Below are 26,409 nucleotides of genomic sequence, written 5' to 3' on the forward strand. Positions count from 1 at the left end.
ACAGGACGAATGCGAGACACGATGACCAGGAAGAACAGACCCCTCAGCTACATACGCAGAAATTTTTCTTAAGCCCGTGGCACTTAAGGTTGCTCTACAAAACACTAATTAGACCTAAGTTTGAGTATACGTCATCTGTATGGGACCCCATTCAAAAACATTCTCAGCTATCATTCAGTCGGTTAAAAATCGGTCAGCACGTTTTCTTAATTCAAGCTATTCCCGCACATCTAACGTTTCAATAATGAAATCAAACCTAGGACTAATTTATTTGCAAATTGGAAGAAAAATTTCTCGTCTATGCCTTTTCAAAAAAAACCTTTACGAAAATAATTCACTTAAACAGGAACTCATCTCAGAACCTTCATCCATATCGTCACGTCTTGATCATCAGTATAAAGTTTTCATTCCTTTCTGCCGTACTAACGTTTTTTCAGACCCCTTTTTGCAAAAGACCAGAGCCGAGTGAAACCGCCTTCCCCCTTCATCGCCTCCATTGAAGACGCGTCATGTTTCAAGACTGCACTGACCGATCATATCTTGAGCTTGTAATGACTGAGTACTGGTTGAACATATATTCTCATTAATTTGTTCTGTTTTTGTGTTTCCTGCATTTTTTGTTATATTACCCGCCCCCTCTGTAACACCTTTATGCGCCCTGAGGGTATTGTAAGTAAATAAATAAATAAATAAATAAATAAATAAACACGTGACAGCGTGCTAGCTGGTCGTGCTATTATTCTTACAAAGACTTTCTGTACAAGCCATCACCAAGCAATGACAACTGCACTGCTAAATAGGTTTTTCTGTTCATCGCACTACTTGTGCAGACAGCACAGTGCTGAGTGCCCGGTGTGCAAAATAGAAGAACCTTTGGGCTGCGAAATATCTGAAATGTGCGTAAATTTATGGCCGCTCTAATGTACCGAAGATTGGGTGCGCGTACCGAAGAGCGCCCTCTTGGGCGCTGCCGACTCGTACGGATCGTAGATGACACCGTCGCAGACAAATTCCATGAACTCTCGCAAAACTCGGCCGCAGCGACGCTGCGAGGACGTCTGCTCTGCACTCGACGCATCGGCCAGCAGCGGTAGCACGAGTAGCAGCAGCAGCCGCGCCGTCCTGGTCATCCTGCGAGGGACACGGGCGTAAGCCGGCGTGAATGGGGCCCGCATTGCGGCGGGCCTGGCTCTGCGGCACTCACCCGTCGGCACCGAGCGGCTGTGCATCAGGCTACACCGGACCGCCTACGGGATACTCAATGCGTTCACCGGTTTCGTATATTCACCAAGGCTGGAGGTCCGAGAGGAAAATTTAACTTTCTCTTTAGCTACCTCACTGCCATTTGGACTGACTGACCAAATCGGCAGGTATCTTAACACCTACGGGATGGAATGTGGTGCGTCATCAACCACATAGCATATCGCAGGCCGGAAGTGGTGCTGCAGGAACGGGTGCGCTGCCTTATGACCCCTATAGCAATGTGGATACGGCGCAGTACGTCCAGATGTGGGTTCTCGGTGGACCAGATACCAGCGTAATAGTTGAGATGGCCACATTGGTTCGTTTTCCAGTGACGTCATCCACATTACCCTATAAGGCAAGCCGAAAGTCAAGCACATCTGTGCAACGACGATTTAATGCCTGCGGCAAGAACACATTGCCTTTGTAGTCTTGAACATCTGCAAGGACAGCGCAAAAAAATCACAGCATATCCACGGAGTGAATGATGATGAGTGGGCGAAGCTGCGGAGGTTCATCGGTAAACCGGGAATCTTCCGTGAATTCTGCCCAGTACATCATCACCGACGTGAGATCGGGCGCGTTTATACTAAAGGTTCGATGAGTTATGACGACTTGCAGCTCACTTTAATTTTACATGTACGCTGTGAATTTTCATTGTTTAGAAAACCATTGCTTTAGAAAACATCTGGCGTCTTTCGTTAAGCAGCTGGCGTCTTTTCGTTTTGCTTTAGAAACATCTGGCGTTCTTTCGTTTTGCTTTTACAAAACATCTGGCGTCTTTCGTTGGTTTATTTCATCAATCAACGGCGTTTTGAACAAAATTTTTATTGTTTAATCACGCACAGGAGAAATCTCACCAGGCACTACCTTGGAGGTAAAGAATGGCTGCTAATGGGAATGAGAGACAGAAGAAGTCGGCTTTTAGCTAACGCTGCGATTTTTTTATTGTTCAACAACGCACAGGAAAAATCTCCCACCGGCACCACCTTGGAGGTCAAAGCGTAAGACTGGTTACGCACTACGACTACGACTACTACGACTACGACTACGACTACGAGGGACGAACGGGTGCCGCCTTAAGGAGTTTCGCCCCTAAAAGACGACACGGACAAAAGACTGAACAGACCACCGCGCCCTAGATATCATATTCAGTTTGTATCCTAGTTCTGTACTCACCGTCGCATGTTTGCCGTTATGGGTGTAATAGCGGTAGAATAGAAGGTAGTTAGCATGTTTTAGGAGCTTGCTCGCCAAGCTTCTTATGCTCGCGCTTTGTCCATCGCGCCGTATCTGCTAGTTCTCATTGCTCCCGCTAAAGGCGCAGCTGTGCTCTCTCCAGTGATTCAAGCGCACTCACTAGATGGCGCGCCGCCGTTCAGGCGGCGCCGCACACTCCGCTGTACACTCGGCGCGTGCTCTTGTTAGACAGGTGACAGGGCTGCGCTCATATACAGCGCTAGCTCTCGGCGCGCTTCCTTTCTCTTCTCCGGGAGCTCACTCAGTGCACTTCGCTACCGCTACTCCGCATGAACACTCAAGAAACATTACGCATATAATATATATATATATATATATATATATATATATATATATATATATATATATATATATATATATATATATATATATATATATAGAAACAATGAAGTGCTAACAAAGGACCCGGAAGCAAAAGTTCAAAAAAAAATCAAGCACGTAGGAAAAATTGTTCAGTAAAGGACTGACGTTTCGGCCGCGGCACCGGCCTTCGTCGGAGTGATGCGAACATGCGACGGTACCGCAATATAAAATGCGCAGTAACGTATCATAGCGCTGGTAATGGCTGACAAGCGGTTGTTAAAAGCAGGTGGGGAAACAGTGCGCGTGATAGGACAACAAAAAACGAGAATACACGCGTGCGCACTTGCGCAACACGAAACGAATAAAAGAGTAAAATATGATTAACAATGAGTAAAAAAATGATGAAGCCACATAACGCTTCTGTCACCGGCACAAACATCAATAGCACGTCATAGGTACAACTGCGAGCAAGTTATCGATAAACATAAACGCGGGTATAACATCTTGTCATGATCCGACAAAGCTCAAACAGGGAACTAATCTATCTGCGTGAAGGCATAGCGGCAATAATAGCGGGGGTAGTCAAGAGTGTTTAGGAAACTAAATGGGTAAAAATGAAAGTTTGCCAGCGCTTTCATTCATACCACAAGTGACGGCTTTAAACTTATAGATTAAATACGATTCTCGAAGCTCTCTTTCGTGGTGGGAACGGAAACCAGATTGAAGGATTGTAGCTGTAATATTATCAAATGAGTGGCCCGGAATGTGCACGTGCGAGCGTAATCCCCCTAATCGTGAGGTGGCCTGGGCCGTCACAGGGCAACGACACGCGCCCGACGTACGCACGGGCGTGATACAGTACACCCAATGTACACGCGATACAGTACACCCAATGCAAGAAAGATGTAGTCTATGAAGTGCCACTGACATGCAACAAAGTATATATAGGTCAAACGGGACGCTGCTACAATGAGAGGGCACGTGAGCACAACTGGACTGTAAATAACAACGTGGTAGGGCATATGTCGGAGCACTGTAAACTCTGCAACTGCCGACCAATTTTGAATCAGACAAAATTCTTAGCACGATCCAGTGATAGATTAGAGAGGGAGATCCTCGAAGCGTTTTACATTGCGCGTGCCGGAGACAATTGCATCAGCTGCGCGTCAGTAGCACTCCAAGAAAAAGAGATTACCTTTATGTCGCGATAGAGCCTGAGCATGTGATGATGTGACGTGTGGTTTTTACATGTATAAGTATCAGTGTTTCCTGAAATAAACTTCAGTTGATAGTTTGCGCTTGTCTGTTTAAGTGTTCCTTCCTAGTCCTCGTGTACGTTGCGCAACGTTATATTTACCAGTGTGGCCCTTTGCCCTGCAGGGCGAACGAGAACGTAACTCGCGGCGCATGCGCTACTCTCCTCCTCTAGTCTCCTCTCCTTCAAGTGGTAGAGCGCTGCGCGTGTTCAGTCCAGCGCTTGCTTCGGTTACAGTGTACTAGAATGAACACTGTACTTCGGTTGACTCCTCTGAAATGCGGGCTCGACATGCCGAAATTCTCTCCTGCGCAGCGCATCGATGAGCGCCAGCGCATGCGCGTCCCCTCCCCTTCTCTCTCCTCTCCTACGCTACCCCCCTCTCGCGCGCCTGTCTACCACGTTCCCCGCTCGCCCTTTGAGAAATAACGGCCAGGATAGAGAGAAGACACGACGCGCGTACTCTTCCTCTTCGCGTTCCACGACGCGAGGTCGGTAGCATGCCCAACGAACGCCAACGGAACGCGATCGTGCAAGTGCTCCGGCTTCGCATCGCCTCATGGTCCCCTTTAGCGGGAGATGGTGTAATTTTCTTGAAGTTTCCAGCCCTCCACTAAAACGAAAGAACTGCACGGGGTCTCGTTACGTAGAATTTCTATGCAAAGACATTTTTTTTCCGTGGCTTCGTCACGGCCCACAGTGGTCATGTGACACGAGATGGACGTGCACAGCCTGCTTGGTGTGCCCAATTGGTTAACATTGGAACTTTTGCCTTTTTCCGCTATATCAGGAGTGTCAAACCCACCTAAGCTAACGGGCCGCATTCAGGAAAATTTACTCCCGCAAGGGCCAGGACAGCGCGGGGGGGGGGGGGGGGGCGTAGAGGGGCTAGGCCATACCAAATGTCAGCCAACGTTGCCATTAAAAAAAAGCTTTCCCATATTTTACATATGCGTCGTTTCTGAAGGGTATTTCGCGACAGGATTCCAACAACGTATCGATACCTATCTTCAACATGACTAAAATCAGGACACCGATTTTAAAATATAGAATTTTGTTTCACGGTTAGGCATCAACACATGGTGGCCGCAGGGGATGCCTCACGACAAAAAAGCTTTAGACCTGTCATGCCTGTGTAGCTAAGGAACATACTTATAAAGAAAATGAAAAATGGTTGGTTGATCCCTCTGTCATAGGAATCGGTATAACACGAAAATGAAACGTGTCGTCATTGAAGTAGTTTATTGTTTATAGTGCATTGATATATGAGAACTTGTACAATGTCTACTGTTGTTTGGCAGATATAGCACCGCTTGATGCATCGCACTCAGGTTGACGCCTAGTGACACATCTTCGTGCCGACGACAAACGCCCCATGATCATGATTTAACCCTGTTCTTAACATGTACGTGAACTCCGCATATGGTGAATCCCGCGCAAAGATGGCATCAGCAAGCACATAATAAACACTAATGCTCGATATGCACTCCTTCAAAGCGTCGTGAAATGCGAAGAGAAACGCTACGCGCGTTGTGTCTTCCCTGGCCGTAACTTTTCACAGGCGAGCAGGTAACGCGGTGCGACAGCCAGGCGAGCGTCGGAGAGCTATTTGTCGATATAGATGGATACTATGAGCGAGGCTTGCGCTAAAACCGCCGCCTCACGGTGTGTTAAAGCGTTGACGAAATTAAACTTGTATTGGAAACGCGCCGAACGGGACGGTCGTTGCAACGGCGCGTCTTTTTTTTTTTTTTTCGAGCCTGGTGGCACAGATGTCACCGCCCCGTTATAAAGGGGACGCTCATAGCATCCATCCATCCAAGATCACTGCGAGAGACAAGTGTGAAAGATAAAAGGCGCGTTCATGTCGCCTCCGCAATGTGTTTGGCGGTAGCTCAGTGGGCTAAACGCCCGCCAGCCATCGTCGCGGGCCGAGAGGTCGTGGGTTTGATTCCCGTCAACGGAACTTTTTCTTATAGATTCTTTTTCTTTGCCATCTGACGACATTCATTTTGCTGACGTACTTCCGTGACGGAAATACGTCATGAAAGTCTTGGTGGACCCCGGCATAAAACACTTTCGTGTTAAAATTGGGACGAAGACGGTCATGTGCGGGCCGCGGGCCTTTAGGGAGAGGCCCACGGGCCGCGTGTTTGTGTCTCCTGCGCTGTACAGGTATAGTGTGAGAGTTACATGACACTTCCACGACACCGTTGGAATGTGCAGGAATAGCATAGGTTCAAACAGCATAAGGCGTGAGGCAAAATATATTCGCTTGACGAAATATCAGGCTTGAAAAAAGACAATTACGAATTCCGTGCCGGGTGATGTCCTTTTACCTCGAACCATAGGCATCCAATGAGTAAGCGTCGAGAAGGTTATTCGCGCCTTTATTACCAAACTATAACGAACACCAAAAATAGATCGAAATCGCTTCGTCCACCTCCTGCAAGTCTTACCAGCGTATTGCAGTGGTCACCTTCTATCAGTACAACATCGTTAGGAAGGCATAGAGCATTATGATACGCAAGAAAACAAGAGCGTGGTGCAAGCCAGTGCTGAAAACTTCAAGCAGAAGCCCTCAAAGAGGAGTTTTATAGGTGATACTGAAGAGTGTCACGACGTTCGGGAACGATAGAAACGAAGGGACAAGCTGCACAGCAACGTTCATTCTGCAGAGGTCCACAAAGACATCCTAAATTTGCTCCAGTGGTGAAAGTTAAGAACAACGACTGCCGACGCCTTCAGATTTCGCAAGGCAGATGTGCACCGCTGCGGCTAGCACGTGCCGTGCGAGAAACTTTAGCGAGGCAGGATGTGTGATACAACGGTGGATGGCGTACTTAAAGCCGGAATCTCTAGACAATTTGATTTTTTGCACAATAACACGTGAAGCAATAAACTATAAAATATGCCACAAAAGACTTATGGACTGTATATAGTAGCAGTGGTGTGATATAGGAAAACAATGCTACCACCAATGCTTTTTTCGTCCTTTCAGCTGCCTATACGTATTTCTAAGAGTACACGTGGTGCACATGGTTCGTTATAACTTTTATCTAGGTTAGTGTACATACAGCAAGGTAATAAACTTGGCTAATTTCTTCCTCCATCTTGCTGTGGCAAGGTACTGCCATGCTGAAGAGGTGTTACATATCCAGGAGGGTGCATGATTGGCTTTGTCGTTAGAGAATGTTTCAGTAAAGAGCGCAATGGGAGCGTTGTGTTCTCTGTCTCTTCTGTTTTTATTGCACTTCCTATCGAAACTGAACTTATGCTGCAAATCACTTTCCTCGCTGCAATATCTGCGACAAAACGCTCTTGATGATCCCCATTGCATCAGCAAAAAAACAAAAAAAAAGTTATAGTATACCGTTGCCGAACAAACGTTGATCGTACCCAGTATGTCCACTCAGCTCTTTCCACCGTGAGCCCCTTTTTACACGAAATTACCGTACGGGAAAGTAGAATTGTTAGCGAAATATTCGCCAACAAAGCGTAGACATCTGCTATTTAAAAAACTTTGCTGTAGATTCTATGTTCTGGCAACACCACCTATAGGCACCGTCCACTGACCAGAGGGAGCTGCGTTGCTCGCTGTGGGCCGTCTCAAGTTGGCTGACATTAACCGCTAGGGGTCAGGTAGAAAACAGACGCTCGCACGCGTCCCCCCTTCTGGCCCGGCCACAGTCTGCTCATTCATGCAGAGGCGGAGAGACGCGCATCGCGCTTGATTTTGTCCCTGGGCCGTCTCAACGTTGCTTTCTTTATCCGCTAGGCTCTGCGTTCTGGCGCTGCAGTCATACATGGGAACTCGACTGCACGCTGCCTATATTATTGACTCGAGCCTCTGTCGGGCCTGATCTGCCGTCGGGCGGGGTAGGCGAATATTTTTCTCGGTTAACTGTAGAAACAGCGCTAAAAGACGGGACGATCGAGGAAAGGACACAAACAACGGCGCTTTCCTCGATCGTCCCGTCTTTTAGCGCTGTTTCTGCAGTTAATCATGAACCAACCAGCCCAAATGCGTACCTTATTGCTTTTTTCTCGGGTTCAAGCCGGGCTCGGGTCGCGTATTAAATCACCCGGCCTGGCTCGGGCGGGCAAGCTTGAACGAGTTCCGCGCCCGGGCCGGAAGTAACGGCCCGTGCAGTGCTCTAATTCTGAGCGGTTCGAAGACCGCCTGCGTTCGCATAAGAAAATTACACACGCCGATGTCAAAGTTACAAGATCATAGTAACGCGCCTACATTAAATGCATTTAATGCACGCATACTGTCGCGAGCTGCACGAAGGGGCAGTAGCGCGCTCTGAGCAATTAATGATCATCTATTTCCGCAATTAGCGCTTATTCGCAATGCATGCTTTTGCGCGGCATACAGTGGTTCTCCGTAACTCATATTCAGTATTTAGTTGCTTTTATTCTCGAAGACTACCTACTATCTTATTCATTAACTTTTTTGTTAAGCATCACGCCTCCGCGTTAAAGCGAATGCCTAACGCGTGCTCCAAGGTCAAGCACAACCACCCCAAATTTACCAGTGACAGGTCTCCTGCAAAATGGAGAAGTTAATGTGCTTGCACTTATTTCTTGTTAACGTCCATGTATAGTTGGCCCTCCTCTTGCACAGTTAATGCAGTACGAATTAAAAAAATAGGCATTACCGTCTTCCTCAATGAAACAGCTGTCCTTCAGAAAATAATGGCTCCTTTGAATTACTAGTATGTTATTTTTACAGAGGCGGACAGGTTAACTTGTTCGCAATTCAGAAGTCCACGCTCATAACACAGAAACGTGAAATGGTCCACCTGCACAGTGTGTTCAACTATTTATACAACAGGCACTTTCAGTTATGCTACTATTGATGAATATCACCCAATCTACGTTAGTTAGAACACTGTGATTTCTGCCTAACATTCCATTGCCTATCTCTCGTCTACAATGTGCCATAATGCGTGAATCATCTGTTCAACTTGTTCCGTAATCAAACACAAGCAGTTATGTTGAGCAGACAGTGTTTCAGCGATTTGTTTTGTGTGCACAAGTTCATTTCTTTCATTTCCATGTACGACAAGTAGTCATACTTCAATTAATACAAGAACCAGTGGTTGCAATATTTCATTGGAATCAAAACAGCAGCAGTTGTCAAAGTAACGTAAGGATACATATATATATATATATATATATATATATATATATATATATATATATATATATATATATATATATATATAGTAGTGGGAAAAGAATCACGCGGACCCCGATAGAATAAGGAATGAAGAAAGAAACTACGACTTTCGTTGGTTTGGCACTGTATATTTTCACTAACGTTTCGTCTGGTGGACCAGACTTTGTCAAAGTAACAAGTACATCGCGGTGGGTTTCCTTATAAACACGCTTAAAGTAGATAGATAGTTTCAAATAACTTATCGATAGCAAGAATGACAACATAAGATAGCGGTCACGCGCAGTCGACATGGATTCATGCGCGCACATTTGGGACTCGTGGCAGCGAAGTCAGGTTACACAGGGTAACATACATTGCACACGCAGTTGATATGGCATTACACACTAGTGATATGACAGAATTGTTGGATTGCACGTCACATGGAGGAAAAGGCGGGGGGGGGGGAATATATATATATATATATATATATATATATATATATATATATATATATATATATATATATATATATATATATATATATATATAGGAAGGTATTTGAGACACGTCGTGTCTCAAATACCTTCCTACAGTACCAGGGCCTTGGGTCTGAGCAGTGGGGCTCAGGCTCGAGGGCAATAAAGAAGAGTCTTGCGGCCTGAACGTTGTCTCACAAGTGGTGGATTGTGCTGTCCGGTCCCTCAGTCCTCTCGCTCTACTGGTACCCCTACGACTTCCGTTACAATACACCCCTGGAGCTCCGTTCAGGTCCCCGCTTTCACCAACAGACCTCGGAAATGTCGCAAGACGAGCGCCCCAACGCCTGGCGCCCCCCCTCGGCCAGTTTGCTACTATTGTGGAGTTCGTGGCCATATTTCCAGGTTTTGCCGACGCCGTCAACAGTACGAAAGACGGAGCTACGACTCCTATGAACGAGACGAGTTTCGTGCTGCGGTTCCGCAACATGGTCGCTCCTACCAAAGTTATGAACGTGGCTCACCCTCTCCGCAGAGCATCGACAGAGCCGGTACTTCTCGTTTCCCGCGTCGCCGCTCTCCGTCAACGATGCGCCGCTCGTCTTCTCCTCTTCGACCAGCGACTTCGACCCCGGGCCATCGCCCGGAAAACTAAATAGTGCAGCTTCGGGAGGGAAAGCTGCATCATTCGGGCTAAGTCAAACTCCTCCGCAGCGGCCCTCAAATGTACTGTTCGTATGTGTTGAAGGTGTATGGACTCAAGCATTGGTGGACACGGGTGCAGCGCTTTCCTTCATTAGTATTTAACTGTGTTCGCGCTTGAGAAAAGTAAAAACGCCGTATACTGGACCTCCCCTTCGGTGTGCCAATAAAGTTCTTGTTCAGCCCGTTGGTGTGTGCACAGCGCGAGTTTTCATCGATGGCATACTTCATCACATTCAGTTTCTCATGCTGTCGTCATGTACCCAGGCACTTATCTTAGGATGGGACTTTCTCTCTTCAGCGTCGGCCGTGATATCTTGTCATCAGCGAGTCGTTCATATGACGGACACGGAATTTTCATCTGATGACGATGCTCGCAAACTGCGTTTCGCCACGGTGGCCGATTGCTCTATTTCACCTGGCAATGAGAATGTTCTGATATTGACTTCTGATACCATCCTTAATGGTGACGTGTTTCTCGCTCCATGCGATCGCTGGATTGGTGGCATTGTAATTGCGCCTAGCGTGGTCAGGTTTCATGACAGCTGTGTGTTGGTCACAGCACGCAACACTACATCTCGGCCATTTCTTCTTTCCCAAAGTACCGTTGTGGCCTGCTTTGCTAACACTGAACCTCTTGCTCTGACGCCTCTTCACGCAGATCCACCACTCTCGCCTGCTGCTAATGATGACCATGCGAGGACCACAGCGTTAACTGCCACCATCAATCCTGATCTCCCTGCGGCGCAAAAGGAAGATCTCTTCGCACTACTGCGAAAACACAGCGCTTCCTTCGACGTTCGCTCCAAGTTTCTGGGGCGCAATACCGTCGCAGAGCACCGCATCGAAACCGAGGGCAATTCGATTGTACGCCGCCGACCATACCGCGTGTCTTCCGCAGAGCGCAATATCATCGAGGACAACGTCACTGACATGCTGAAACGCGACATCATTCGGCCATCGTCCAGTTCTTAGTCGTCGCCTGTTGTGCTGGTCCGGAATAAGGACGGCTCGGTACGATTTTGTGTCGATTATCGGGCACTTAATAAGATCACGTGCAAAGACGTATATCCGATGCCGCGAATTGACGATGCCCTCGGCTCCCTCCAGGGCGCTGAATATTTCTCAAGTCTCGATCTGCGGTCAGGGTACTGGCAAATACGTATGCACGAAGCGGACAAGGACAAGACGGCCTTTGCAACACCCGATGGCCTCTATGAGTTCAATGTAATGCGCTCGTATTCACAACAGACCGTTGACACTAGAAATAATTCTCCAATGGCATCCTGATAAGTCATCGAGAATTCAAGCAACCAAGGCATTGCTCAAGTTCCTAAGGACAACGGACTTACACGAGCGGCTGTAGACTTTTTAATGATGCCGCCTACCGCACAAGACGGCCGCTCTGCGCTGTGAAGTTATGTGTGTGCGTGTGTGTTCCCCTCTCTTTCTTTACTCTTCTTTCAATCTCCCCCATCCCGTCCCCCTGTACAGGGTAGCATACCGGTTATTCCAAACTGGTTAACATCCCTGTCTTTCCTCTCTCCCGTTTTCCTTCCTTCCTTCCTTCGGCTTATGCAACGCTCCGGCAACGTTTGAGCGTATGATAGACGCTGTTCTTCGTGGCCTTAAGTGGAAGACCTGCTTGTTATCTGGATGACTGTCATTTTTTTTATTCCACTTTCCGCCAGCATCTCGAGCGGCTGGACGAAGTTTTGATGTGTATTTCTAACGCTGGGCTTCAACTTAATACGAAAGAATGTCATTTCGCCAGAAAGAACATCATAGTGTGGGGCCGCCTTGTTAGTAAAGATGGCGTTCGACCGGATCCTGACAAGGTCACTGCTGTGACACGCTTTGCTCGCTCCGAAAATCAAAAGCAATTACGCGGTTTTCTGGGCCTAGCGTCTTATTTTCGCCACTTTATCCGCGACTTCGCCTCCATCGCGTAGCCACTGCACAAGCTACTGACGTCGGGCACAGCCTTCACTTGGACAAACGATTGCCTCATCGCTTTCGACACCCTCAAGGCAGCGCTGACATCTGACCCCGTCCTCTGTCACTTCGATAAGCATGCCCCTACTTGTCTCCACACCAACGCTAGCGGCCATGGCATCTGTGCCGCCCTCCTACAGCGTGATAAAGCAGGTTGAGAGCGAGTCGTCACCTACGCCAGCCACGCACTCACGAATGCTGAACAAAACTACTCGATCACGGAACAGGAATGCTTGGCTGTAATTTGGGCCGTACAAACATTCCGCCCATACCTTAACGGACGCCATTTTATCGTAATTACAGACCACCACGCGTAATGCTGGTTGTCAACGCTAAAGAATTTGTCCGGACGCCTCGGCACCTGGGTGCTCCGGCTGCAAGAGCACACATTTGACGTTCTTTATAAGTATGGGAAAAAACACCAAGATGCTGACGCCCTCTCTCGTTGCCCTCTCTCTTTACCATCTTCTCTGAGCAAGCCTCTTCATTGCTCGTCCCATGATGATGAGCCTACGCATCCGCTTACGTTATCGGCACTAGCGGTTGCTGACACTCTGTCTTCCAATCGCTACACTCAGTTGGCCTCCTGTCAACAGAAAGATCCATACTGCCTTCGCATTGTTCGACGCCTCTGCGGAAAGCCTCCACCACCTAATGCCAGGTTGCGCCGACAACTCAGGCAATTCAAGCTTGAAAACTACGTGCTGCACCGATAGGTTTACAATGATGATGGAAACCGGTGGGTTCCCGTTCCACGTTCACTTCGTGCGCAGGTCCTTGAGGCCTTTCACGATGACCCATCTGCTGGCCACTTGGGATTCTGCAAAACATACAGCCGCATTAGGAGCCGCTTCTTCTGGCCTGGCCTCTCCACTTCTGTTGCAAAGTACGTCTCTTCTTCCACCCTATGTGAACGGCGCAAGCGGCCGACTTCCCCTCCTGCTGGCTTGCTACAACCAATCCCATGTCCCGAAGAACCTTTTGCCATTGTTGGAATGGACCTCGTCGGACCTCTTTCCGTAACTTCCGCCGGATATCGCTGGATCGTGACAGCGGTTGACCATCTCACGCAGTACACAGAGACCGCTCCTCTACGCTCTAGTTCTGCCTCTGACGTGGCCACCTTCTTTCTCGAAGCCATTGTCTTGCGTCATGGTGCGCCCGCGTCCTGTTAAGCGATCGCGGCAAGAGTTTTCTATCCACAGTTGTACAAGAAATGCTTAAAACTTGTGGCACAGTTCACAAGACAACATCAGCATACCAGCCTCAAACCAATGGCATAACAAAGCGATTCCACCACACACTAATTGATATAATATCTATGTATATCGGACTAGCTCACGACAACTGGGACACGATATTAGGCGCTTTTAGCTGACCGTATTTCGCCTCCCGCTCCGCTCAGCCAGTCCGTAGTGGCGCCACTGCGCATGCGCCAGACGGTCAGGCGCTGAGCGTGTGACCGGACCGTCGCCGTCGGCATCGACTCTAGCGAGGCGAGGGATCACGTGACACGAGGAGAAACAACCAAAATGGCAGCCTCTTGTGCCGTGAGTCCGCGCTGCTCGGAAAACGTAGCGGTTGTTTCGCCAACACGCAAACCCCGACGGTACATTAGGATACACGAGGATCTGTTCCTTCTCCGAGAAGTCATCGCAGCCAATCCCTCTAAAAATCCGCGCATGTGGGAGGACGTTCTACTTAACGTCATTGCAGCGATACATCGAGAGCTGACACTTCGGGCCATAAAGGAGCGTCTCGAGCTGCTTCTTTGGTACTTCCGTCAACAGGACTCCGCAAACCTTCGCAAGTAAACCATTTCATGTACAATAGTAACAATTTCGTTTTTAACTGGAGCCACTCTCCCACCAAATCAGAAACGCTCTTTAACACTTGCCACAAACGCGCTGCCCCCGGGCAGCGCGTTTGAAGCGCGTTTGTGCTGCCTTGAAGGCGGTGTCTAGTCAAGTTCAAGCGTTTCTGAAAACGGGGGTAAGCGTCCATACTGCGTGAGCTCATCTGAGCTAACTCATACTTTGCATTGCTAGGTCTGGAACGGAAGAACAATATGGAGAGCTGCAGCAGCTCCTTCAAGAAGTGTCCATTCTTGCACATGAGTTCCACCATGAACCCCGCACGACGTTTAAGAAGGAAAATAGGACGGCTTCGGTGGGAAGGCAGGCATCATAGAGTTTCTTACAATAATACCCTAGAGGGGAATCTGGCGCTAGTGTCTACGCGGGTTCCTTGAGCGGCGCTTCAACCACCATGGGAATGATGGGAAGTACAGGCTTCGGATTTGCTTTGGATGGATTAGGTTCTTGAGATTCATTAGCGCTAGCTGTTGGGCCAGTTGGTGCATTATGAACTTGAAAAAGGGGTACCAGCGAAAACACTGAAAACACGTACACAAGAAGAAGGCGTTACACACGGACGAACGCTGGACTTTCAACTGTGCTTCATTGGAAATCGCATTGCCGCACAAGGCTTCTCACACATGCGCATTGCCATCACTTCTCACGACACGTGACACTGCAACTTATTATTTACGCTAAGTAGGCACGCTCTTTCGACGTCAGAGACAAGGACGTCTCTGACGTCCTTGTCAAAGATAATTGTGTCAGCGATACGTCCTTGTCTCTGACGTCGAAAGAGCGTGCCTACTTAGCGTAAATAATAAGTTGAAGTGTCACGTGCCGTGAGAAGTGATGGCAATTCGCATGTGTGAGAAGCCTTGTGCGGCAATGCGATTTCCAATAAAGCACAGTTGAAAGTCCAGCGTTCGTCCGTGTGTAGCGACTTCTTCTTGTGTACGTGTTTTCAGTGTTTTCGCTGGTACCCCTTTTTCAAGTTCTTGAGATTCGCGACGCTCGTTTGCCGAGTGTGAAACAAAACGATATGAAGTTATTTCCAATTCGAACTTGCTTTATTCTTTTGTACGTAAAACTTATTGCAAAAAGTTTGCGCGACTGTGGGATAGAACTTAAACCTGGACAAATTCAACCACCAGGGTATGCATTGCTCTGCAATTGCGTTCCAGATTTGGCATCACAATATAATGAATTATTTTCTTTACAACACTTGAAACAAACGCTCCTGTCTTTCCCTCGAAAGTACGCATTATCTATTTATGGAAATAACAGTACCGTATTGAGTGAGAAACACTTAACGTATCATCTGCTGCGATGACAGAGGCGTCTGTCTAAGTGGCCTGCCCCCAACGCATCTCTCGTTTTGTTGTGAAGTCGAGTTAGAGGAGCGCGACGGTGCGTCTACTTAGCGTCGCCGTCGTTTTGCAGTCGATTTGAAAGAGTTTTGACAAGTAGCGCTTCTGAAAACACGTGAACTTTATGCAGTTTCCTGCACCGGCATGGATGCTACATCTATGCGCAGCGGTGAGTGTACGACGCTTTGCTAAAACTGTCAAATACAACCTGTAAAGCTGCAACGTGGCAGCAAACTAAGAAACCTAGCGGTCTTCAGCCTCTTTGAACAGCAACGGCACTGCTTGAGTGCTTTGCAACGCACCACTCTGCCCACGCCTCGCGAAGAACGAAACTGAAACTGTAGAAAAAGATCCGTAAGCAGTTCGCTAGCTAACGTAATCCAATCCGAAGCCTGTACTTCCCATCATTCCCATGGTGGTTGAACGATCGCAGCGCCAGTTTCCTCTCTAGGTTAATGTATGAAACTCTATGGCAGGCATCAAGGCCGTCAGCTGCAGCCGAGGTGCGCTTGGCCAGCAGGTGAGAGATGCCACTTCGGACCGGCTGCTGCAGTCATCTCAAGGGATGGAAGCTGAAAATGGACGCTTGAATGATACGTACAATAGTCCAGGTTACATAATTTTCACCGACTGTAACGCGGGCCTTTCTCTGCTGCACTTGGTGATAGGACTCCGTTATTGCGTTGCATTGCCCCCGTGACTGGTGCACCGATCACGGCGGCAATGAAAATGGACGATGTTATTTCATGAATTCGTAGTGTGGCGTGATGCTATAGGACAACATAGTGACGCCAAAGAATTTGGCGATCTGTGACGTCATGTTGATGTTCGATTTTTGCAGAGAACTGCTAACCTTGTGTTGTTCTCATAAATGTTTTTTAGTGCTGTAGTGCTGACTGCATGCTCATGGCTGTGCGCTGTGATGTGAGCATGTGATGACGTTTTGCTTCCCATTTCGTGGTGCCTGTTCGTAACTGTGTTCACAGAGTCGAAAGCACTCTTAATCTAAATTTCTGTTTTTTGAAGCGCCTTGAGAAAGGGGGCAAGCAAGTGCGTTGACATTGTTCATGCTCACTTGCTTTTCTCAATGTTCGCCAAATCAATACCAGCTTAATGGGTTATGCGCAACCTAAATTTTCAGAGCAGCTCCACACAGGACGAGAAGTATGGTGCACCGGAAGTGATTTCCTCATTGCGAGACTGCATCGCTTAATTGCAATACAGTCTTCCGCTGGGCAAGAATTTGTTTTAATTTCACTGCATTGCCCTCTATTCTGCTGCAGAAAATCAGTCACCGGCATCACTCCTCTTGGGAATGATTAGAGATGAGGAACCTGAGCCATTATTCAAAGGGAGTGGTGACACTGCAGTGCAGGTGGACCACAGACAAGATGAAACCACAGTCTAAGAGCCGAATCAAAACACAAGTCAAAACTGGTGAAGTCAAGTCAGCCAAGCTCACGCCAAAAAGTCTGATCTGCACCTTTCTTTGTTGAACCTGAAACTCATCAATTCACCGTGCCTGTTCATGTCGTATTTATTTCATACAGCTAGGGCTGAAAGATGTTTGTTCCGTACCTGTACCCTTGTTCATAATAAAGAAAACAACATCTTTGCGTCTCCGGGTTCACTCCCACTTTCAGTGCTGTCATTGATCGAAGCAATTTTAGCCCAACTTCTGGAGAAGAAAAAACCCTGCTTTGGAGCAAAAACTGAGCCTTTTCCAGCATTAACAATCCAATATTTTCGAATGCAAATATTTAATTCAGTAACATAGGCAGCTACTCAGTTTTTAACGCAATGATATACCCTCCTATCTGGATGCATGTGCACTTCAGGCAGAAAATGCCGGGCCTGCCGTATCTCAGCAGTTAACAAAATGGGTTCAAGTAATGCCTGCCAAAAAGACCCTCCAAATCACTCAGCCTGTTGGGGTAGGGAAGCCTGCGCAAAGTTATGCATAGTGCCTCTTCTCCGGACAAAGCTACCTTTTGGGCTGTGTAGATTGTATCCGGTATGAGCAATGCTGCCTTCAGTCTTCCGATGTCCCTCTTTTCAAATCTCAAATACGTTCAGAAGACGCCAACGTCCATGCGCTCAATATTCAGAAGCATATGGGCCGAAACGGGTTCACGTCGTTGAACTGAAAGCAGTTGTAACACAAGTAGGTCCTCGATGTCTGTCCATCGCAGTTGTGAGAGAAGAAGGGGATCTTGTAGCACGCCTTGCATTCTTGCTCGCGTGCTACGAGTACTCGCTGTACACAAATGGTATAGGAGAACACAGCGGAACGTGGGTGAGCACAATGTATACCTAACAGCATGAAGAAACCATGCACATAAGATTGGATAATTGTAGCTTAGATTGTAGTCCAGCGCCCAGCCAAGGTGACAGAAAAATAAAAGACTCATGCGTCAAGCACCGCCGTAACGCTAAAATAAATAAATTCAAACTGTTTTGTAAACAAAGCTTCCTTTCTTGCTGCAAGATAAGTGCAATTTTTATTTTCCTTTTCAACATACTTTTGACTTTCGTGCACGGGTGGCGTCGCGCTTGCCTTGACCGAAAGACGCTTGGCTAAAACCAACAACGCGTGTTGCGCTCCGGTAACGTTGACCGTTTGTGCGGAACGGGGAACGGACCGCAGAATCGGTCAGATAAAAGCGCCTATTGCCATTTGTGACGTTTGCTCACAATACCGCCGTCCAACGCACTACTGGGTATTCACCGTTCTACCTCGTTTATGGCCGTTCGGCGACATTCACAATTGACGCTTTATCCTTACGCACTCGAAGTGACAATTCTACAACCCTAACCGAGCAGTTCGTTTTAAGGCTTGAAAAATGTCGGCAACTTGCTCGGCTTAGTACAGAAGCCAGTCAACACGATCGCAAGCAGAGGTACGACAGCACCCATCATGACGTCTCTTTCCGTCCTGGCGACGAAGTGCTCCTTTGGACGCCTACTCGTGTTTCCGGGTTGTGTGAAAAGTTCCAGTCGCGATTCATTGGACCCTACATAATTAATGAACAAACATTCCCTGTAAACTATCGTGTCACCCCAGTTGCGGTTTCCTCCTACCGTTACTGCCGTGGTTCAAAGATAGTCCACGTTTCCCGTCTGAAGCCCTTTTGTTCGACGTCTCTACCCAGTCTAAGTCGCGGCCAGGCTGGCCGCTTCGGCGCACGGGGAAATTAGTGTGAGCATTCTTCTATTTGTCATCCTCTCACCTGTAAATACTCATCATCACCGCTTGGGTCTGAGCAGTGGGGCTCAGGCTCGAGGGCAATAAAGAAGAGTCTTGCGGCCTGAACGTTGTCTCACAATATTTCCATCGTGGCGCACAAAACCCACTTCCAATACTGAACGGGTGGAACAACATATTGTCACGTGGTCATGAAGTCGACGAAGGCAGCAGTCGGTGTATCGAAGATGAAACTCTTTATTTGTCTGAACTTGTGGCCGGGAAATCAAAAGTCAAGTTACAGCAATACACACAGTACGCTGATAGCGGTGAACAGAGCGTCCGTCGTCGATAAAGACTGACAAGTGGTGAAGCGCGTCGGCATTTATACGTGTGCCGTCGAATATTCCAGCGTTATCACTGGTTGTCGCTCAAGCTGTAGAATAAGCTCGAGTGTTCGCGTCTTGCGCTGAATCTTAACAAAATGATCTACAATAATCGCGATGCTTCTCGAACAGTGGGACGCGGTTTGCGCTGAATGTTGCTGACAGTCTTTGTGGGCGAACACCGAATAGAGGAAAAGCGATAATAAGAAACGCACGTGCCAATATACAGTAGAACCTGAGCACTACACATAATTCACAGCAGTAAAGCAACACGAAAGTAGGGTTTAAAACTTCATCTTAATGCACACTTACACGTGCACTTCACCATGCAATTACATAAGTATAATTCAAGGAAATAGGATACCCAAGAAGGCTCCAGTGCTGGGCAGTATCGAAGATACATGTATCTTAGATAGTCAAGAGTTCGACGAAAGTTCGTCTGGTCGAGCATAGGATGAGATGATTCGCGGTCAATGACCAAGTCAGTGACCGTGAACAAGGAAACCGTATGCGGTTCCGCAACGTCAGATCATCTCATCCGACTTTGTCAGTGACCGTGAATCATCTCATGTATCTTAGATACTATCTTACATAAACTTTGTGTATCTTGTGTCTGTGTCGCGATACGTCTCGGAAGACGTGTATCAGTATCTGTATTTCCGATGCATTGAAGAATGTATCGTGTATCTTAAGATACAAGATACTGCTATCGCAACCTTAACGTGCAAAAGAATAAACGCTGACTGAACTCCGCTTCTCAATCTGATACTGTTTCCACTAAGCCACCAGAAATAAACTAGCGCAGTGAAAGTTTTTTATTTTTCCGCCAGGGGTTTGAAACGAGGACAGCGTCCCTATAGACCGATCTCACCAGATGATCTGCGCATGCGCGTGTTTCCGACAGCGGCACTGCCGCCATCTTAGTTGGAGTACTCTGAGCACTGCTGGTGCGGCTGCTTGCTGCGTGCTTCAGGTATATTGCCGTTTGGCATGAATCGTCGGCAGAGAAGACAATTGAACGCTGTGTTAAACTGTGTCCGGATTTCTAATGTATGTTGTTTTACTTCAGGTTACACTGCATATCCTAGCGTTAAGAAAAGCCGCCAGATCCCACGCATTGTGGGAATCGATGTAATGCGAAGCAGTCAGCAAAAAGCTGCATACATCGTCTTCTCTTTCACTGAGTAAAATGCGTGCCACTCATGTTATTTATGTTCGTTACACAGTAACGTGGCGCAATATCAATTTCGGCGTAGACCAAGCTAGCGAAACGGCCGCCAGCGCACCATGAGCGTGGCACGTAAGTCATGCTGTACATGACATGCGTGTCATGATTTTCATGTTAACTCGTGTTATTTATGTCCGTCACACGGTCACGTCGCGCAATACCAATTTCGGGATATATCAAGCTAGCGAAACGGCCACCAGCGCGCCATGAACGTGGCACGTAAGCCATGGTGCACATCACATGCGTGTCACGATTTTCGTGTTAAGTCGTGTTATTTATGTTCGTCACACAGTCACGTCGCGCAATACCAATTTCGGGGTAGATCAAGCTAGCGAAACTGCCGTCAGCGCACCATAAGCGCGGCACGTAAGTCATGCTGTACATGACATGCTTCTCATGATTATCATGTTAAGTCGTGTTACTTATGTTCGTCACACAGTCATGTCGCAAGATACCAATTTTGGTATATATCAAGCTAGCGAATCGGCCGCCAGCGCACAATGAGCGTGGCAAGTAAGTCATGTTGTACATGACATGTGTGTCATGATTTTCATGTTAACTCATGTTATTTATGTTCGCTACACAATAACGTCACGCAGTACCAACGTTGGTATATAACAAGCTAGCGAAACGGCCGCGAGCGCACCATGAGCGTGGCTTGTATATCATGCCGTACATGACATGCGTGTCATGATTTGCACGTTAGGACCTGTCAGTTATGTTCGCTATACACTCTTGTCACGCCGTATCAATTTTGGTATATATCAAGTTTACGAAACGGTCGTAAGAGCACCAAGACTGTGGCATGTATATCATGTCGTTCATGACATGCATTTCATGATTTTCATGTTATGACTCGTCATTCGTGTTCGTCATACAGTCATGTTATGACATACCAATTTTGGTGTACATTCGATTAACGAAACGAGCAGGAGAGCAAAGAGTCGTAGGCGGCTAGATAGATAGATAGATACGCTCAGTCGCAGAAGTTCGCTAAGAAATACTTCGCATTTAAAAAAAAAGCAATAAACAACGCTTACTTGTGGCCAGGTCGTCTAGTCGTGTGGATGCGCTCGCGTCGCTTCGTTAAATAAGTATTAGTACAAAAAAAAACAACGAGAAATCACGTTCCCTTCGTCATGAGAGTAAAAATCTTCTTTAGTGAACGTCAGCACGCGAGCGACAGAAGTTACAGTGCGCGGAAAATAATTTGCCCAAACTGCGCAGAGCTCTCTACGACTACGGAGACGGGGAAAAAAAACCGATGGGACGAAAAAAAACATGGCTGATCCCTCCGTCATAGGAATCGGTATAACACGAAAGTGAAACGTGTCTTCACAGAAGTAGTGCTTATTGTGTAATGATATATCAGAGCTTGTACAACGTCTATTCGTGTTTGGCAGCTATAGCACCGTTTGACGTGGATGCACCCATGTTGACAGCATGTCTCTATCGCGACGACTAACGCCCATGATCACGATTAAACCGTTGTGGTAGCTGACGGTGTGAACATATATTTGGACACAGCGAATCGCGAATCCCGCGTAAGGATGATATCAACAAGCTCATAATCAACACTGGTACCCGGTATGCACTTCTTCAAAGCGTCGTCAATTAAGGAGAGAAACAGCACGGTGTGCGCTTTCTAGTAATGGGTAGCCGACGCCTGTGCTCATGCATACATAACACGCACTGCGCTTCAGCAACACGGGAGGTAGAAGTTCGTAGCCTGAGCCGCAAACGCGTGCGTCCCGCTGGCCTCTGTCTCGCAGGCGCTGCTCTCGCTCCACCAAGGCACGACATTCGCCCGTCGAAATCGCGTCCTTTCTGCAACGCATATTGCTGCAGTTTTGTTAGTCGGTGCTCTCGCAATTGAAGCAGTCGGCGGCGGAGAAATCCCGTTGGTGCACGCGGAAGATGCGCTACTCCGATGAGCCGACGCACGCTAACACGAAGCCAAAGGCAAAGAACGTAACTACGTCAAGGGTGCCTCGGCGACGCCAGCGCGGCCACTCTACCTCTCTGGTATCGAGACGCTTTAACCATGACCTCAGATATCGCGTGCAATCTCGGAGTAAGCGCTAGTAAGTGTCGATCGTGAAGTATTACTTCTTTTCACCTCTCACAGACGGCGGCACCGCCCCGCTCCGCCCGCCACGAAAGAGAATGTGTGAAAGATATAAGGCGCGTTCGCGCCGTGCCTAGCATCTTCCGAGATGGCTTAGTGGGTAGCGCGTCGGGCGCTTGCCGTCGCGGCCGCAACGTAGTGGGTTCGATTCCCAGCGGGGTGTCTTTTTCGTTGTCACCCGTTGGTGTCCATTTTATCAACGTCATATCCGTGACGGATGTACTTGGTGGACCCCGGCATAAAACACTTTCGTGTTAAAAATAAACAAAAAGAAAGACAGCTTTTTACGCTTCTTTTTTGTTCCAGCAGTACTTTCAATGTACATACGATGTGTTGTCAACGCAGGACTTCGAGCACACTGATGCGTAATGAAGTCGCCGCGAAGTAGGTTAGAAGCGCGTCCGCGGGGCGACGACTGGCCGCATGCCGTTTGCAAAAGTTTAACGTAACGGAAATCTTGAGCACGGCAAACTGTTTTCTGCTGAACAAGGGATGGATAAGTCTGTAAGAGGTTTCGGTGACACACACAATGCGGCGGATGAGCAGTAGCCCGCTCAGGCCGGCGGCGGCAGCCTCAGCCGATGGCTCGGCGCCGATATCGTCGCTAGGCCTATACCGCTTCGAAGCTGCAGTGTACGTTACGCTAATATGAGCCGCGTACGCTCATATAAGAAGCTAAGCTTTGCTACCGCTGTTGCTGCTTTACGCTGCGTACGCGATAATATCATATTTTGAAAGGAATAGGGAAATCCCGGCGGCACAGTTGGCTGCGATGCCGGCACGGTCGAGCTTTCGCCGTGCGCTCCACGGCGCGAGCTGTACACAGCATGCAGTTATACGTTTGGCTTGTACTACAGGTCTCCTTCATACTAGACACTTGACAGTCGTCATCGCTTTTGATGAGAGGTCGGTTTAGGTATCGCTATATATTTAAGCGATCTCTGTTTTGCCCGGAAAACGCGTTGTATCCAGTCTGTCGCCATGGCGAGGGGATCGAGCACACGTTGTATGGAGTTTTGCTGTCGCTGATCAGCACATCAGTCGCGCAGAAAGCTTGTTATGACGCAATAGAGCGCTGCTAAATTACCATGCATTATACACACGGAATTCACAAACACGTTGAACAATACGTTGAAAGTGCGGGGTAGTTGCCGCTCAGTCCGACTTCGTTCACTGTCGCACACATTCCTGTCGGAGCTTGACATCCTTTGAAATCACGTCAAATCCGAGTGCTTTTGCACCCTGCAGGTTGCTGTTCTGGCATCCCAGCACGCAGCACGTGAAGCCAATCATCGCGATTCATCCAAACACGGCCGCTAAAGCTCGTTAATGCAGCTCGCCGATGCACCAGCTATAGGCTTCCCAAGCAACGCTTAGCGGCGCTGCTGGATGGATGCTATGAGCGTCCCCTTTATAACGGGGCGGTGACATGTCTGCCACCATGCTCGAAGAAAAAAGAAAAAACTTCCTTGTTTCATGCTGGCCTAATACTTTATCTACATTGATTAAATCTATCTTATTATACCAAAAAAAAAATATAAATTCACGGTCTATCTCTCTGCCTCTTAAGGCAGAATGACCTTATTTTTTTTCCCCATTATTTATTTTTGTACTTTATCTCTACTCTTCTGCCACCAATACTCTAACCGTCTCTTACTTATTTCTATCGCGGACGTGTTCAGCTTTCCATTGTTGTCCCTAAAACCCAAGGCTTCCTGTAGACTCGTGCCCACAAGTATACCTGGGTGAATATCGCCACATTCAATCAGTACATGTTCCATCGTTTCCTTAGTTCCCCCGCAGCATGTACATTGTTCGTCTTCGTTACTGAATCTCGCTTTATAACTTCGCGTTCTAAGGCAGCCCCACCTTGCTTCAAACAGTAAAGCGCTTCCCCTTGAGTTATCATAAAACATTTCCCTCCTTATTTCGTTTTTTCCCTTTCGGTAGTTACTCAGAGCCGGCTTCATTTCCATCGCTGTCATCCAATAAGTCCTCTCCGCCTCTCTGACCTTCCGCTTAATGCTCCTTGTTGCCATATCGCCCGCACTGCTAGCCGTATATTTACTGGTGAGCCTCCTAGTTCTTTTTCTCCACTGCGTGTCAACGCTTTTTCTATACAAATACCTGAAAACCTTCTCTTCCCATCTACTCTTCTTCATTTTCCTCAGCCTCTCTTCGAATCTCATTTTGCTCTGAGCTTCACGCACTTCAAAGCCTGTCCATCCCATATCACCCTTTACAGCCTCATTTGTCGTCTTCCCGTGAGCGCCCAACGCGAGGCGGCCCACCGTCCTTTGATTTACATCCATTCCTGAATGTACCTCTGACTTCATGCAAACCACTGAGTTCCCAAATGTCTTGGGAACATCAAAATGTTTTGGGAACAGTTCCCACTGTTCCCAAAAGCCCCGGGACCATCACACCCTTCCACAGCCCTCGAAGCACCTCGTACCTATTGTATCCCCATAAAGCTCTGTGCTTCATATTTGCAGCAATCCTCTTTCCCTTTGCTACCGATGCTTTCTCTTGTACCTCCATATATCTATCCCCCTCATTTACCCATACTCCGAGGTACTTGTACTCGCTTACCCTCGGTATTTTTTGGCCCTGTATGAAGACCGCGTGGTCTTCGTGATCATTGAATACCATCAATCCACATTTTGTTACACTAAATCCTTGTCCTAGAGCCTCACATTCCCTTCCGCATATATCTGCCAGTCGCTGTATATCTTAATAGAACGCGTTGCTGGGCGAGTTGGTGCATTGTCTGAAAATAAAAGCAGAGCGCAAAAAAAAGACGGGACACAAAAGACAAGAAGACGGGACGGGCGCCCGTCCCGTCTTCTTGTCTTTTGTGTCCCGTCTTTTTTTTTTTTTGCGCTCTGCTTTTATTTTCAGTCGCTGTATATCATCTTGACTGTCCGCAAATAAGACAATATCATCAGCATAAAATAGACCTGGAAGCTTCTGCTCAACCATCGTGCCGACCTGTTTGTGTGACAAATTAAATCCAATGTTGCTACCTTCTAGTGCTTCTAGAGATGGCGCTGCTCTTGACAGGCAGCGCCATCTCTGGCAGAAAAAGAGAAACTGGGGTGTTAGCAGCGCGCGTTTTCCCTTCTCTCCACCGCGTTGCTGCTCGCTTCTGTGCACATGCAGAGCTCTCGCGGTGCACTTTCGGCGCCTCGCAATGTACCGCTTGCAGTGCGGCTTCAAAAGGATTTTCAAGCTTGACGGGCACTTCCGAAAAGCGAACTTGATAAAATGAGAAAGGCTCGTCAATGACGTTAACGGTGAAGAGCAGACGATCGAGGACAACCACGCCGGACTCAAAGCGAAATGCATTTCCCAAGCCGCGATTACACCGTGTAGGACGTATACTTCGACGTAAGTCTCATTCTGTCATGTTAAAGATGAATAATGGTCCACATGCACTCCGAAATGAAGCCGTACACGCTATCGATGTTCTGCGGCGTGGACTACGAACCATATGATTGTTTTGATATGGTATGCTTACAGTAGCAGCCGTGTACTTTCGTGAACAAACGTTTGCGGCGTGCGAAAAAAAGATTATACGGCCATGGCACTGCTTCCTGAGAAGGTTAGAGTGAAGTCCTCCGTGCCGCTGGAGAATCACCCGCCGATTAAGACGCGAGGCAGCTAGCTGAGCTTTAACCACTGTGAAGCAAGATGAACTGCTCGCCTCGTTTTTTCGGCTCTCGCGTCATGCTTGCAGTCTCTTTTTATGATATCGACTTGACAGGCGTATAAAACCTGTTGCGTGAACGCGGCAAGAAAATCGCACAAAGTCAGAAGGTGGTTACTTCAAGGTTGCAATTGCAAAGCATGTATTA

At 47.7% G+C, this 26,409-nt stretch overlaps 1 protein-coding gene across 2 annotated transcripts in view; it reads right to left on the reverse strand.

Moving 5' to 3' along the window:
• The window catches only part of LOC119402425 (insulin), a 237,436-nt gene that overhangs the window by 121,383 nt on the left and 89,644 nt on the right, over window positions 1-26,409 (reverse strand). Inside the window, exon 2 of one of the 2 annotated variants that reach the window (XM_037669570.2) lies at window positions 947-1,131. The exons of the other annotated variant lie outside the window; for it this stretch is intronic. Within the exon in view, the coding sequence (XP_037525498.1) occupies window positions 947-1,130 (184 nt within the window). The 5' untranslated portion in view covers window position 1,131. The remainder of the gene's footprint in view (window positions 1-946; window positions 1,132-26,409) is intronic. 2 annotated transcript variants of the gene reach the window in all.

Source organism: Rhipicephalus sanguineus, chromosome 8 (genome assembly GCF_013339695.2).
Source record: "Rhipicephalus sanguineus isolate Rsan-2018 chromosome 8, BIME_Rsan_1.4, whole genome shotgun sequence".
Taxonomy (NCBI): Eukaryota; Metazoa; Arthropoda; class Arachnida; order Ixodida; family Ixodidae; genus Rhipicephalus; species Rhipicephalus sanguineus.